The sequence below is a fragment of the Dreissena polymorpha genome, chromosome 1, assembly GCF_020536995.1.
Source record: "Dreissena polymorpha isolate Duluth1 chromosome 1, UMN_Dpol_1.0, whole genome shotgun sequence".
Taxonomy (NCBI): Eukaryota; Metazoa; Mollusca; class Bivalvia; order Myida; family Dreissenidae; genus Dreissena; species Dreissena polymorpha.
In genome coordinates, this window is record NC_068355.1 from 112355041 (window position 1) to 112369366 (window position 14326).

A 14326-nucleotide genomic window follows, 5' to 3' on the forward strand; every position below is an offset into this window, starting at 1 on the left:
ATTGACAAAGGAAGATGAAATCGCGCTATTGTGTACCATAAATTATTAACCTCGCTCTGGGGACACTGGGCGTGATGTATGTGCGTCTGGTGTCGTCCCATGTAAGCCTGTTCAGTCTGTCACGTGGTCGTTGACACATAATAAACATAATAAACGTACACAACTCCATTTCAGTGTTCATTGCAATTAAGTTCTATTGATTTTATTCTAACACAACGTTTTCAAGTGTACACTATTCTGAAATGCATGGCATATCGGTCCCATGACAACAACAAATTGTGTGACCGCAATGACCGGCTGTGTACGAGGTAATGTCCTCCTTAGTTGGCAACAAAAAAAGATATGAAAATCCTAAGTATACCTTTTATGTGAGTTTGATGCTTATCATTGTGTAAATAATACACCCTAGCCCCATTGGGATACATACAACAACGCGTGAATGTTAATAAATATCCGTACTTTAGTAGTTAAATGGCTAACTTAACATGGCAGAATATATGAGTCATGTTCTGACAAAACTGGGCTGAATGCATGTGCGTAAAGTGTCGTCCCAGATTATGGTATTTTTAGTTTCAAGGAAGTCCCTCCTTACCGAAAATCAAGTTTAGGCGGAAAGTGTCGTCCCTGATAAGCCTGTGCGGACTGGGACGACACTTTACGCACATGCATTAAGCCCAATTTTCCCAGAACACGACACATATGAAAGCAAGCTTTAACACACGTCAGGATATCGGTTCAAATATATATGTTTGTGTATATACATAAACTCAAAATCCATCAGAATTGTTGGCTGATTGAAACATATATACCATACGACCGTGTTTACCAGACAGCAAACTTAGCAAATCACAGTTCTTAACAAAACAAGATAAATAAAAAACATCACACTAATTTTACGCCCACACTGTTGAAACGTCACATGCTGAAGGTCTACAACAGTGCGTTTTATGTTACTAAACACAAGTTGAGAATTAGGATATTTTGGTATCCCCAAATATTGCAAAATGCTTTGGAAACCCGCATATTACACCATTATTGGAAAAACACGAAAGACACCTTAATTAAACCGAAAGTAGTCTATATATAAAGTCAATATATTTTAAAGATTTGTGAGAGATCACGTAGAAACTTCTGTGTCCAACATGTCAAACTAAAGACGTCCTCATATGTTGAATTTATTAAAATCTAAAACACTTAAATATTGTATTTCAGCCTCAAGGCATCAAAGGTAAGGGATTTTTTGTTATTGCTTTTTCAAAAAAGTCTAAGTTAAAATCGGTTACACATGAAATTAAGGAAAACCTATTTATACTATTTTAACACTCTCAATTAAAACAACTATTGCTTGTAATTAAATTTAGGTTGAGATTTAGCTTTAAAATTTTTGTTCGAAAGTAATGCATCTTTTATAATTTAATAATATATTAACATATATTTATAATACATTTCATGTCAAATGAACCATACTTCCGCATTGACTACATATATGTCACATAAAAATAAAGCCCAGTATGTATTATTATGATTGATTTGATCGAACGTAGACGAAATGTTTATTGATGTAAGAGTCTGTTATTAACACTGGTTATTATGAAGAACAATGTTAGGAATAGCTTAGGATTTTAAATATGTTGTGACATTTAAGTCGAATGTTTTTTCGAGCTTTACTTTCGCTTTTGAATAAAGTTAATCATGCATTAATAAACGGCGTCATTTAATAGAAATAAGAGCATTCTTAAAGGATATAAGCGAAATACCGCAAGCAGTGGCTTTTAATTTCTATATACAGGTTAATTTGGATTCTTAAAATTTAAGACCAAGATTGTTAATGGCGAAAATATGATACTGTCAAATGTATTTCACGATCAAATATTGATTATATGGACAAGTTACGCTGTTCCAAAAACAACCGCGTTTTCGAAATGAAAGCAAAATGTTTTAGTTTGTCCGTTTGTCTTATTTTTCAAATATTTTATGTAAATTTTACTTATTTGTTAAATGCTATTTTGTAAAATTAGTTAAATTTTGTTTATAACAATATCTTGATGATATGTTTTTATTTCAATTTCTGTGATTTCCTTTTACATGCTTTTTATGTGTCTATATTCGGAGACATCATAATAACAACTTATTCAATGTCTCCATAACACATTATTTGGCAATGTTGAATATGTATAGCTTTTGGTTAAGAAAAGACAAACTCCATATACTTGAACATACAATAAAAATAACATGGATTTATTCGCCCGCCCGTTTAAGATTATTCTTGAAGTTGACTGCACCATTCAATACGGGTGTGTATGCATAGTTTGGTACACATTTTCTTGTCTTACAGGAACACCAATAAAACACCATGGCAACATCAACAACCCCCGGAATTAGAGATGTGATAATTATTGTCAATGAAGGCGAAAATAACAAACATTTTCATGGACACCGTAAAGGTGCTTGTGCTGAAAGACAGATCCTTCACACAGTCTTTGTAAATAAATTTGGGTTTTCTCAATTTAATGCAGATTGTAATCGTGATATAAGCCTAGGCGATTGGGATCATGATAAAAGACCAACGTCGATCCAAAAGTTGAATGCTTCTTGCTGTATCAAATGCCATATCAAATCTGCACAGCCAGGAGACAATATTAAGCGTGAAAACAACCTACTCGTGGTTGCCATTTGTTCTCATGGAGGAGTAGACAGTAAGGGCAGTTACATATCTCTTGTTGGAGAAAAGGAAACAGAGCAGTTATATATCAGCGAGCTGCTTAACTTTCTACAAACCTGTGAAACATTAAAAAATAAGACCGTTATAATTCTTCTGGAATCGTGTAGAGGACCGCAGGGTAAGTTAACTTATTTAAGTTTGTATTAATTTATACCAGTGTTACTATATACACAACATAATTCTAGAGCTGAAACTATTATCTTTGTATAACGTGCATGAGTATAAATGCTGTCTTAATATAACATGCTTCAAATCGACAATCTTTTCTTTTTTCATTTTAAGAAGACGCAGGCGTCCCTATGGAGGTAGTCGAGTCAGGTACGTTAAAATTCTCTTTTACTGAAAACTAGGAAACATTATCAAAATATTAAACATGCGTAATGAAAATAATTTTTACAATTAAATGTTATGTTATAAATTAAGATTCAATAATTTACGACCTCTTGTTTGTTATATCAATAATACGTTTCATGACAAATGCATTTAGGCTAGAAAAACAGAAAACCAACTCAACAGCCATCACCAAGGGAAAAAGTCCACCGGTCTTAATCTTTAAAAGCTGCAGATTGGAAACGTAATTATTTATGTTAACAATTTATGGAATTTAGACAATATAAGACTAGACCAACCCCCCAAAAAATAAAATAACGAGACCGATAATATCAATACATACGCGATACAAGTTACATAAAATTACATCTCTGATCATCGTATTAGAACGGTCGAATGCGAAATTCGGTATTAAAACCGGATTAAAGATTGACAAAGCCCTAATAAGAACTAGTTAATTAGAACTTATACAATAAAGTGAAATATATGCAAGTCTAATCTAAGTCTCTGCTTGTTTTAAACATTTCAGAACTAAGCATCATATTGTGTACTCTCCAGACAATAAATGCATTTTATGTAGAAGTATTAAAACACGGAGAAAAAATGCCCGATTACATGGCTTACATGAATAAGCTTAAAACTTAATGTATGCTTAATAAAAATCAATACAGCCATGGTGAAAATACCGAAAAAAACTTTTAGATAAACTGATGACAGTGTGAAAAGAAAAGATTTCAAAAATGACAACATTAGAACACTCAAGAGAATTATGGTGATTATTTTCTGTGTCTGCAATAATAACATTAAATTATACCAATATCACCAAAATTTAAATCAGTATGTGCTTCGAATACGTATTTAATGGTATGTTACGTTCTGTGAATAGCTGATACAGAGAGTGAAGCTGCCCCGAAATACCAAGGTGAACACGTTACATTTGTGCCACCAGAAACAATCCAGCTATCTGACGTACCACAAAACTTCATAATTGTCTATGGAACAACTCCTGGCATGGTGTCGTACAGGTATTTTTTTTTCAATGTTTGTTGTTACTTTATTTGTAATTGTGTACAGTTGATATGTCAGAGCAAATGGTTTAATGTGAAACGTGTCTTATAAGGGACATGACTGAGGACACGCGTGATTTTGAAGAGCATTTTGTATTGATGAAATTATTTAACGAACAAAATATATATTAAAAAAAACATATGAATGTGTTCTTAATGATTTCTTCAAAACAATAAAACGTTCAAACAACAGGGATAATGAACACATTTCCATCTTGAACATAGTATGCGTATTTAGTTTTAACATATTTATTGATCCAGAAAAGATACATTATAATAGCAATGTGCATATCAAGAAATTAGTTAATATGCCTGTTTATCTGGTTGCTTCCTCTTTGCAGTGATGTCAAAGGATCGTGGATGGAACAGGCACTACTGGAAGAGGTAGAAAAACTCGAAAAATCACGTCCCGGAGAAGACATAAACTTCATGCAACTCCTCACCAGGATGAAAGGAAACGTTGCACGAAGAGACACGTCTGGAAATCAACAAAATGTAGAGGCTATGCCAGAAGCGGGTTCAAGTGGCGAGAAATGCGTCATTCAGAGCGAGCACCGACTGACCAAACCACCCATGCTGAACTTGAAAAAGAATTGATCTTTCTGCAGTTTAACAAGAACTATGTTTTAAAAAGACATTCGGCGTCTGTACTGCTACCACTACTACTACTTTTACTTCTACTATTCCTACTACTACTTCTACAACTACTTCTACTACTACTTCTACTACTACTACTACTACTACTACTTCTACTACTACTACTATTACTACTACTACTACTACTACTACTACTACAACTATTACTGCTGCTGCTGCTGCTGCGTCTGCTAGTACTACTACAACTACTACTGCTGCTGCTGCTGCTACAACTACTACTACTACTACCACTACCACTACTACTACTACTACTTCTACTACTACTACTACTACTACTACTACTACTACTACTACTACTACTACAACTACAACAACTAGTACTACTTCTACAAGAACAACAACAACAACTAATACTTCTACTTCTACTTCAATTGTAGTAGTAGTAGTAGTAGTACTACGGCTACTTATTCTACTACTTCAACTCCTGCTTCTACCCCTACTACTAAAACTACTTCTACTACCTCTACTATTTTTACAATGATAATGATAATAAAGTTATTTAAATAGCCATATCTATCGTCATAATAATCATCGTCTTCATAAACATCAGTTCTCTCATCAGCATGCACAAGTTACAAACATAATCAGTATTACTACTGCCGAAGACAGAAATAAGAGAGTTATGAGGCATTTTTTTTTAAATTTAATTATGGAACCTTATTATTCTCTTATCAGTATTATAAGTTACATTAATTATTTATCTCTCATTATTTATGTACTGTTTCTTGTTGATTCATTTCTGAATGATTTTTATAAAGGTGCCATATTATTTTAGTGTACTTTATTTACGTCAACATGACGTCGTTATGTTATATCCTGTTTTAGCGTTATACGTTTTTGTGAGATGTAGTGTTCATTTGTGTTTATGGTTTAAAGCATGGTTATATCTGTAACTGATATTCATTAAAATAACACGATATCTGCACTAAATAAACGTCATCGCTCATGACGTATCAGAAATTGTATATATTTGTGCATTTCACATGTATTTTATAAGATTTTTATTAAAATATTATATTATCTGAAAGCAATGTATTTTGTATGATGGAGATGAAAAAAGATAAATATGAATCAAATAATGCTGTATTATAGCTGTATTCCAAAAACCTCTATTAACCCATTTATGCCCAGTGGACTCTCCCATCCTTCTATATTGGATCAATTTATTTCCAAAATTAGGGGTTTCAAGTATATTTATTTCTATATTTAGAATATTTCATAAAGAAATTCATTTAAGCAAACAGCGCAGACCCAGATGAGACGCCGCATTATGCGGCGTCTCATCTGGGTCTTCGCTGTTTGCAATGTCCTTTTTTCAGGACGCTAGGCATAAATGGGTTAACTAAAACGCATCTGTTCGAAGACCACATGCGTGTATGTATTTGACATATTTTTTCAGTTGATCCGCGCTGTAATTTTTGTATTTGTATCGATAAAATGATCTTTTCTTTTTTCTCCTTTGCAAGCATTTCGTTAGTTTGAGTAAACATGGACCAAAAGCCAGCATTCTCAATTATATAAGCACACTTAGAAATTTCTTAGCTAGGTGACCTAATTAAAGCTTCGCAGCGAGTAAAGTCGAGATATAGAGCGAATATTCAAACGAACTAAACGCTTTAAATCACGTGTGTGCTTATATTGCTGGTAAGTTAGCGGTATTTAAAAAATAATACAAGTAAAAAAGAGCAGTATAACACGGAAAAATACCTTTCTAGGCATGGACGTCGGCACTTGTTTGTCATGTGATTAACACCTCTGAAACTGTTCTCAGACCGTCGATAAAAAAATGATGCCGTAGTAGGCAGATTTGTATTTTAAATGATGCCAATGATGGCAGAAACGCTGTATAAGATGCTAACGAAGATGACAGATTGTCAAAATAACTATTTTGTTTATTTCTCTCTTCTTGATAATCTGTATGGGCATATGGCCAAACAAGTGAGCGTGCTTGATAATCTGTATGGGCATATGGCCAAACTAGTGAGCGTGCTTGATAATATGTATGGACATGTGGCCAAACCAGTGAGCGTGCTTGATAATATGTATGGGCATGTGGCCAAACAAGTGAGCGTGCTTGATAATATGTATGGGCATATGGCCAAACAAGTGAGCGTGCTTGATAATCTGTATGGGCATATGGCCAAACCAGTGAGCGTGCTTGATAATATGTATGGGCATGTGGCCAAACAAGTGAGCGTGCTTGATAATCTGTATGGGCATATGGCCAAACCAGTGAGCGTGCTTGATAATCTGTATGGGCATATGGCCAAACAAGTGAGCGTGCTTGATAATATGTATGGGCATGTGGCCAAACAAGTGAGCGTGCTTGATAATCTGTATGGGCATATGGCCAAACCAGTGAGTGTGTTGGATAATCTGTATGGGCATGTGGCCAAACAAGTGAGCGTGCTTGATAAAATGTATGGGCATATGGCCAAACCAGTGAGCGTGCTTGATTATATGTTTGAGTTATTGAACATATATTCATACACCTGCAGCATGCATAACCTTCCTGTCTTGAGAATATTTTACAAAGGACAATTTCGATTCTTATTTGTGTATAGAAGTACAAAAAGAAGTGAGAAATAAGCAAAATAGTTCTTTTGACAATCTGTCATCTTCGTTAGCATCTTATACAGCGTTAAAAATACATATCTGCTTACTACGGTATCAATTCTTTTTCGACGGGGTCAGTTTGGACGCCTGTGACATGTAAATTTATGAAACAACTCAAGGGGCGGATATTTGGCTTACGTATCCCCAAGGGATAAATGCGTTAGTATACACGAAATCCAGTCATTTATTTCAAACTTGAGATATTTTGAACAAAAACCAGTCATTTTCAATGATGTTTCGGAAACTGTCTCTTTTAACTCGTTCACATTTCTTTAATAACTTGAAAAACGAGTCCAAAATTAACTGGTGGCGTCCTCAGTCAATGGACAATATGTTCGTAGCAATGGTTTTTGCCTTACTTGCGTGATATAATAATACCGACCGAATTTATAACCTACCGGTACCTATTGTTCGAGGTCGTGTCTAACTGTCTGTCTTCGACAGCACACTCTGTCACCGACGTAATGCGTAATACGATGTGATTCAGATATCGATTTATTCTTTCAGCCCTGTATTCATTATTAGTTCTTCAATGGTTTTAGACCTTAACCCATTTATGCCTAGCGTCTAGAAAAAAGGACTTGGCAAACATCGAAGACCCAGATGAGACGCCGCATGATGCGGCGTCTCATCGGGGTCTGCGTTGTTTGCTTAAAGGACTCTCTGTAAGAAATATTCTAAATATTGAAATTAATATACTAGACATCCCTAATTTTGGAAATAAATTGATCCAAATTAAAAGGATGGGAGAGTCCACTAGGTATAAATTGGTTAAAGCTGACCAACGTGAACACAAACGCATGAATGGTGGTTTGTATATTTGCGTGGCTCACTGGCTGGTGTATGGGCCTTCCTTTAAATTCATAGTTGTATAATGCGATCGTAACAGTCAAATATTTTAAAGATTCATTCTGTTTGATATTATCGAATTGAGCCGTGCTCTGTGAAAAAGGGGTTTAATGCATGTGTGTTTAGTGTCTTCCCAGCTGTCCGCACAGGCTAATCAGGGGCGACACTTTCCCTTAAATTAGATTTTTTCTTAGAACAGACCTTCTTAAAACAAAAATATCATAAATGCGGAACGTATAGTCAATGGTTTGCCTGTGCGGACTGCAATCTGGGACTACACTTTATGCACATGCATTTAACCCCCTTTTCACAGAGCGAGGCTTAGTTATAAGTGGTTAAAACACTGTGACGCGAAACGCATGCTTATAACAAAGCCTCCAATAAAGGAATAGGAACACAGGACATTTCATTCAGCACGACAAACACATTTATAAATATTACTGCTGGGGTCGCGCCCTAAAATGGTCAAATCAAAGTGATGTGGGTTTAAACACATGCTAAACTAAATGTTTTGCCCAGCAGTAATATTTTTCATGGAACGTACACAACTGAAAACATAGAAATTACAAATCAGTCACAAATACACTCGAAGTGATCGATGGCGGATTCAACGTCTTTGCATAAGCAATTTCTAATCACATTAAGCCAGTTGAAATGCATGTCAAACCCGTATTCAGTAAATAAAAATATAAAGTTTGTCAAATACCCTTATTTCGGCACTCAGTAGGTTTAAAATCCCGTAAATGACATATCCCATGTGTATGGTATGGTGTTATTATTTAAAAAATCATATTCGTAAAAAGTGAACCTATCTGATATTTTTATATTGCATTTAGCATTCTTAAGTTTTAATGCATGAAATGATCACTGTTTGATGTTATTATTTATGGAATGAGTGTTGTATTGGACGTCATCATTGATGACGTTCAATCGAACGAATGATAAAGGGGGCTAAAATTCGTTAAGCTCCAGCGTATAGCAGCGATTTGGGAGTCTTGAAAACTGGTCGGTAACTTTTGCTGAAATTTGACATGTATATGGACCAGAACTCGATCTACACGATGGCGTATTCGTCATATCTGGGAAAAGTCCAGTTTTTGATAAAATTACGAAAAAGTGGTGTTTTTTATTGCGCAATCGCTATAAAATGAGTTCTCGCCGGAAGCGTTAATAGCAACCCAAACACAATTCAACCCAAGGAGGCAATTCACGCGATAGACACTTCAAATTTGATTTTAATTAATACATATTGCGATTTTATTCCCAAATTAATAAATAAGTTCATATTGTGTTTAACATACATAGCTGAACCCGTTTAGAAAATATTAACAAAACAAACAAAAACAAACAACAGTTAAATTTCATTGATGTAAATATGGTAACCTGATTACATATCCACTAGCGTACACATGAAAAATAGTTCGCAAGTAAACAACAAACAATCAAATTTAAACGCAAATAAGCGAACAAAATATATAAAATAAATCCGAGAAATCGATACTTAAAACTACAATTTCTGCACTTAAAACATTTTTGAGAGTCATTAAAACACATAATTTCGGAAGTATACAACCAACATTCAAAATGGCTGCCAATGCGTTCGAAAAGAACGCGAGAAAGTATTTACAAAATAACATCATCAAAATAATTAAAGTGAACGCTACTTCGCCGTTTTTTAGATAAGTATACGATCTATTGAAAAACACTAGCATTTGACATAAACACACCCGTGGATATGGAAATAGACATCACGCGGCTCCCGCATTTTGCGCTGTGTACGGTTGTTCAGAAAACTTGGTAAGTGTCATTGTGTTCTTGAATTTGTCCGATGAGTTGAATTTTATATACCATTACCATACAAGAAAGTTTTCAAACACATTTATTTCTTACGAAACTTAACTTGAAAAATAAACAACACAAATATAAGTGGCACGAACTGATAGTGGAACGAAACGGCAATCAACCGTTAAAGTTCAAGGGCATAATTTGAATGGAAATACATGTGTTGAATATTGGATAAATTAATTGTTTTGCCGTTAAAAGGGTAAGTTTTTTTGGTTTGCTTTGCTTATTTTTTTATCAAAACACAAGTTTTATAGTTTGATTTCTGTACAACAGTTCAGTTAACGTTACATCTTGAATTTATAAATATCGAAATAGATGTCGGAGTTTGCACATTTCGGACGTTGCTATGCAAGTTAGTTCTCGATAGAATATACTGTTTTACCTTTTCGCATACAGTTGTGCAGCTGTTTTCCATGTAATGATGCAATGTTTTACGTCTGGAATACCCCCCTCGATGATTATAAATCATTAACTTCTCAAATTATAAGCATTTTCAACTTGACAAGGTTCTGTCAAGATTTAATTTTTTTATTTAATTAATAATTAGTAGAATATGTAAAGCTGAGTAACATTAATTCAGACTGATTTCTGATTAGGGCAGTGGTTCACCTGATTCTCTCATAGGTTGACCACACCACAATTTATAGCAGTACAAAAACAAATAGCTTGTAATTATAATTGATAAATGTGAATGTTTAATTTATTTGTTTGCAACAATTTGGAACCTTTTGGTTTGAGCATTGTAAGCCTAGTGTATAATTGCCCCTTTGTTCAGCACACATGAATTGATATGAAATACAGCTATATCTCGTATGGCGTATTTTCATTTAAACTCTGGATTTTAATGACTACAAGTCAGTCGTGCAGTTAAATATGTTTTAAAGCATAGAAAGAATCCAAAATTATTTTGGATTTTGTGTTTGCCATGCATAATTTAAATTTTCATAGGAATAAAATAACTTACAGCGACAGGATTACGGCTTTGTTATGTTAAGCATTGTATACAAATGTAATTAAGAATTAGTGTGGTTGTAAATAAATTTTGAGAAATGGAACGCAAAAAAATCACAGAAAATGGAAGTGCGTGCATGTTACTGTATCTTGCAACTTTATTGTTTTTAGAATTGGATTAAAGTTTAAATTTAGGTAAGCGTGTTGCTTATACTAAATTTAGTTATTTATGTCTCCTTTGCTCTAATATGGTATGAAATGCGTATCTTGTGTAACGTAATTTCATTAAAACTCTGGATTTTAATGACGACAAGTCAGACGTGTTATTTTATTTAACAGTAAAATATTTTTTAAAGCATCAAAAGATTGTAAAATATTTCCGATTGTATTTTTGTCATGCATAATTTAATCTTCCATAAGAATAAATAACTCGCTGCGTAAAGATTTCGGTTTCCTTAATCATGTTTTAGGTAAGAATGGTTAGCATTTGATACACAAATTTAAAAAAAAATAGTGTGGTTTTTAATAAATTTTGAGAAAGAGAAGGATGACCAAAATTGGAGGTTCATATCTTTGTAACTTTATTGTTTTGAGCAAAGGATTAAAGTTAAAATTGATGTACATGTAAGCGTGTCGTTAATACTAAATTTAGTTTTTTTATGACTCCTTCGCTTCTGTATATACAATGTATACACTACGAGACCCGTGATTGTTGCCTAATTTGCGGAGTCAAGGCGGACAGTTTGCTTTTTGAGTGGAAAATCACCGCGATTTCATGTGATTTGTCACATTTATATCGGTAAATATGTCTGAGAATTTCATTAACACAACCATATGACTACGCCATTTTTCAGAAGTGTAAAGAGTACAGTGCATAATGCGGGACGAGCGTATTTAAAAAGCTTATATCATATTTCTCGTAAATTACCAAATTATTAGTTTTGTCTAAATCAAATACCATGTATAGAGAAACAAGGTATTTATAACCGACCAATGACGAAACACTATGCAACTTTCAATTTAGACAGTGCTACATGTATATGGCAACAATATGGAATTTGAAAAGTGGTAGTGTATTTGGGCCTGGAATATATTTAAATAATGTTTACATGTTATGTTCAATAATTATTGCATGATCATTCTGTGCTGTTATATTAATTTGGAGCCGTTAAAGCTTCCGACATTACTTCATCAAATTCATGTCGGAACGGGAGTATTTTAGCTAATACGCCCATTGTATACAACAACAACAAAAGCTTTATTATTGCAATGTATAATGTAAGTGTATACATAATATATGTTACATGTACATGCGGTGATGCGAGAATCGCGGAAAAAATAACGGGTCGCGTAGTGTAGTATGAAGTACATATCTCGTGTAACATAATTTCATGTAAACTCTGGACTTTAATGACGACAATTAAGTTGGATGTACGGTTTCCTATATTGTGTTTAAGGTCAGAATGGTTAGCATTTTATACTTTTATAATTAAAAAATAGTGTGGTTTTAAATAAAATTTGAGAAAGGGAAGGAAGAACAGAAAATGGAAGTTCATATCATTGTAACTTTATTGTTTAAAGCATTGGGTTTAAGTTAAAATTGAGGTAATTGGTTGTTAATAATAAATTAAGTTTTTTTATGACTCCTTCGCTCTTGTTAAGTATGAAATGCGTATCTCGTGTATCGTAAATTCTTTTAAACTCTGGATTTTGTGATCGCCTTTTGTGTGTCGTCTGTTGTTAGTCGTAACATTTACCTTGTTAACACTTAAGAATGTAATGTATTGCAGATTCAGAGATGTCTGTTCTGTTTTGAAGGTCATGTGAAAAATAAACTTATGGGATGTTTGCATATTTTAATAACATATAAATATTGTTCAAATCTATTTGTTGATAGATTAAAATAGCTAACTTTCCTCTTACATGCCCTTGTATTTCAAGATAGAATACTTTCCTTCACAGAGGAAAGAGGTCTGAGTTTGAATCTCAGTGGGGGCTTCAGAGGATGATTTATTTGTAGAAAAATGATTATATATGCTCAACTTTGTAAATGACTTAAAGCCACACACCTAAAAATTAACTGCATGGCATAGTAAATTTATGTATAAATAATAAACATATTTTTATCTTTGCCATTTAGAATATATCTGGTGATTACAAGGTAGAAATCAGTCTTTTTTGCGCTTTAAAACTTAAAAATAATTGCATTTGTCGAAATAGACATATATGTCTAAAAATCCTACTTTCGGTTTAAAAGCGGTACCATTTAAACAATAATATATTATTAACCAGGTTTTTAACCAGGTTTTCCGAAGGAAAAAACTGGTTATTAGATTGGCGAATGCGGGCGGGCTGGCGGGCTGGCTGGCTGGCGGGCTGGCTGGCTGGCGGGCTGGCGTAACAAGCTTGTCCGGGCCATAACTATGTCGTTCATTGTCAGATTTTAAAATCATTTGGCACATTTGTTCACCATCATTGGACGGTGTGTCGCGCGAAATAATTACGTCGATATCTCCAAGGTCAAGGTCACACTTTGAGTTCAAAGGTCAAAAATTGCCATAAATTAGCTTGTCCTGGCCATAACTATGTCATTCATTGTGAGATTTTAAAATCATTTGGCACATTTGTTCACCATCATGGGACGGTGTGTCGCACGAAAGAATCACGTCAATATCTCCAATGTCAAGGTCGCCACGACTAAAAATAGATTTAAAAAAAAAAAAACTTACAAAGGGGGTTAATTTTTTTTTGTTCATTTCAAAAGTTCAGTTTGATTTTTCTCCCTTTATCAGATTTTTTTTTCACAATGAAAACCTGGTTTTGTGACAATTTTGTCCCTTGTTTTCTAACTAGGCTATAGATTTAATTTTATCTATGCCAATTAGAATATACACATGTAAGGCTATAGATTTAATGACAATTTTGCACACTTTCAAATTGCATCTTTATGTATTGATTAACATGTATTTCATTTCAAAGTGTGTGGCTTTAGTCTAAGCTATGCTTAGCGCGCATGTCAGGTATTAGTCTGGTCAATACAGCCTAAACTTAATTACAACGGCCTCGATAAATGACAACCGGCCTGTTTCACGCATGGACATTGATAGCCAAGATAATAACGGTTTGAATGACAATGATCATTATTATACATTACTATTGCTATTAAAACCACACAAATTGATTAAATTGTAATAATCAGATTTATGATTATCTTGTCAAGCGACTAGGCCGTCATGGATTTGGACCGTCCTGACCCGCATTTTAAGATGCACATAAATAGACCAATCAG

General features: G+C 34.0%; 2 protein-coding genes across 2 annotated transcripts in view; one reads left to right on the forward strand and one right to left on the reverse strand.

The window, feature by feature from the left end:
- The window catches only part of LOC127844556 (uncharacterized), an 82502-nt gene that overhangs the window by 40469 nt on the left and 27707 nt on the right, over positions 1–14326 (reverse strand). The gene's annotated exons all lie outside the window — the stretch shown is intronic.
- Positions 1073–5942, forward strand: LOC127844622 (uncharacterized). Its single transcript, XM_052375025.1, has 5 exons — positions 1073–1228; positions 2336–2840; positions 3005–3040; positions 3939–4077; positions 4461–5942. The coding sequence occupies exons 2-5, from the start codon at positions 2354–2356 to the stop codon at positions 4714–4716; spliced, it is 918 nt and encodes a 305-aa protein (XP_052230985.1). The 5' UTR covers positions 1073–1228; positions 2336–2353; the 3' UTR covers positions 4717–5942.

Bases quoted from the DNA above. Each gene is read 5' to 3' on its own strand.
- LOC127844622 (XM_052375025.1), top strand. From the start codon at position 2,354: ATGGCAACATCAACAACCCCCGGAATTAGAGATGTGATAATTATTGTC. The intron at 2,841-3,004 runs GTAAGTTAACTT...TTTCATTTTAAG, and splicing joins ATCGTGTAGAGGACCGCAGG to AAGACGCAGGCGTCCCTATG. The intron at 4,078-4,460 runs GTATTTTTTTTT...TCCTCTTTGCAG, and splicing joins CCTGGCATGGTGTCGTACAG to TGATGTCAAAGGATCGTGGA.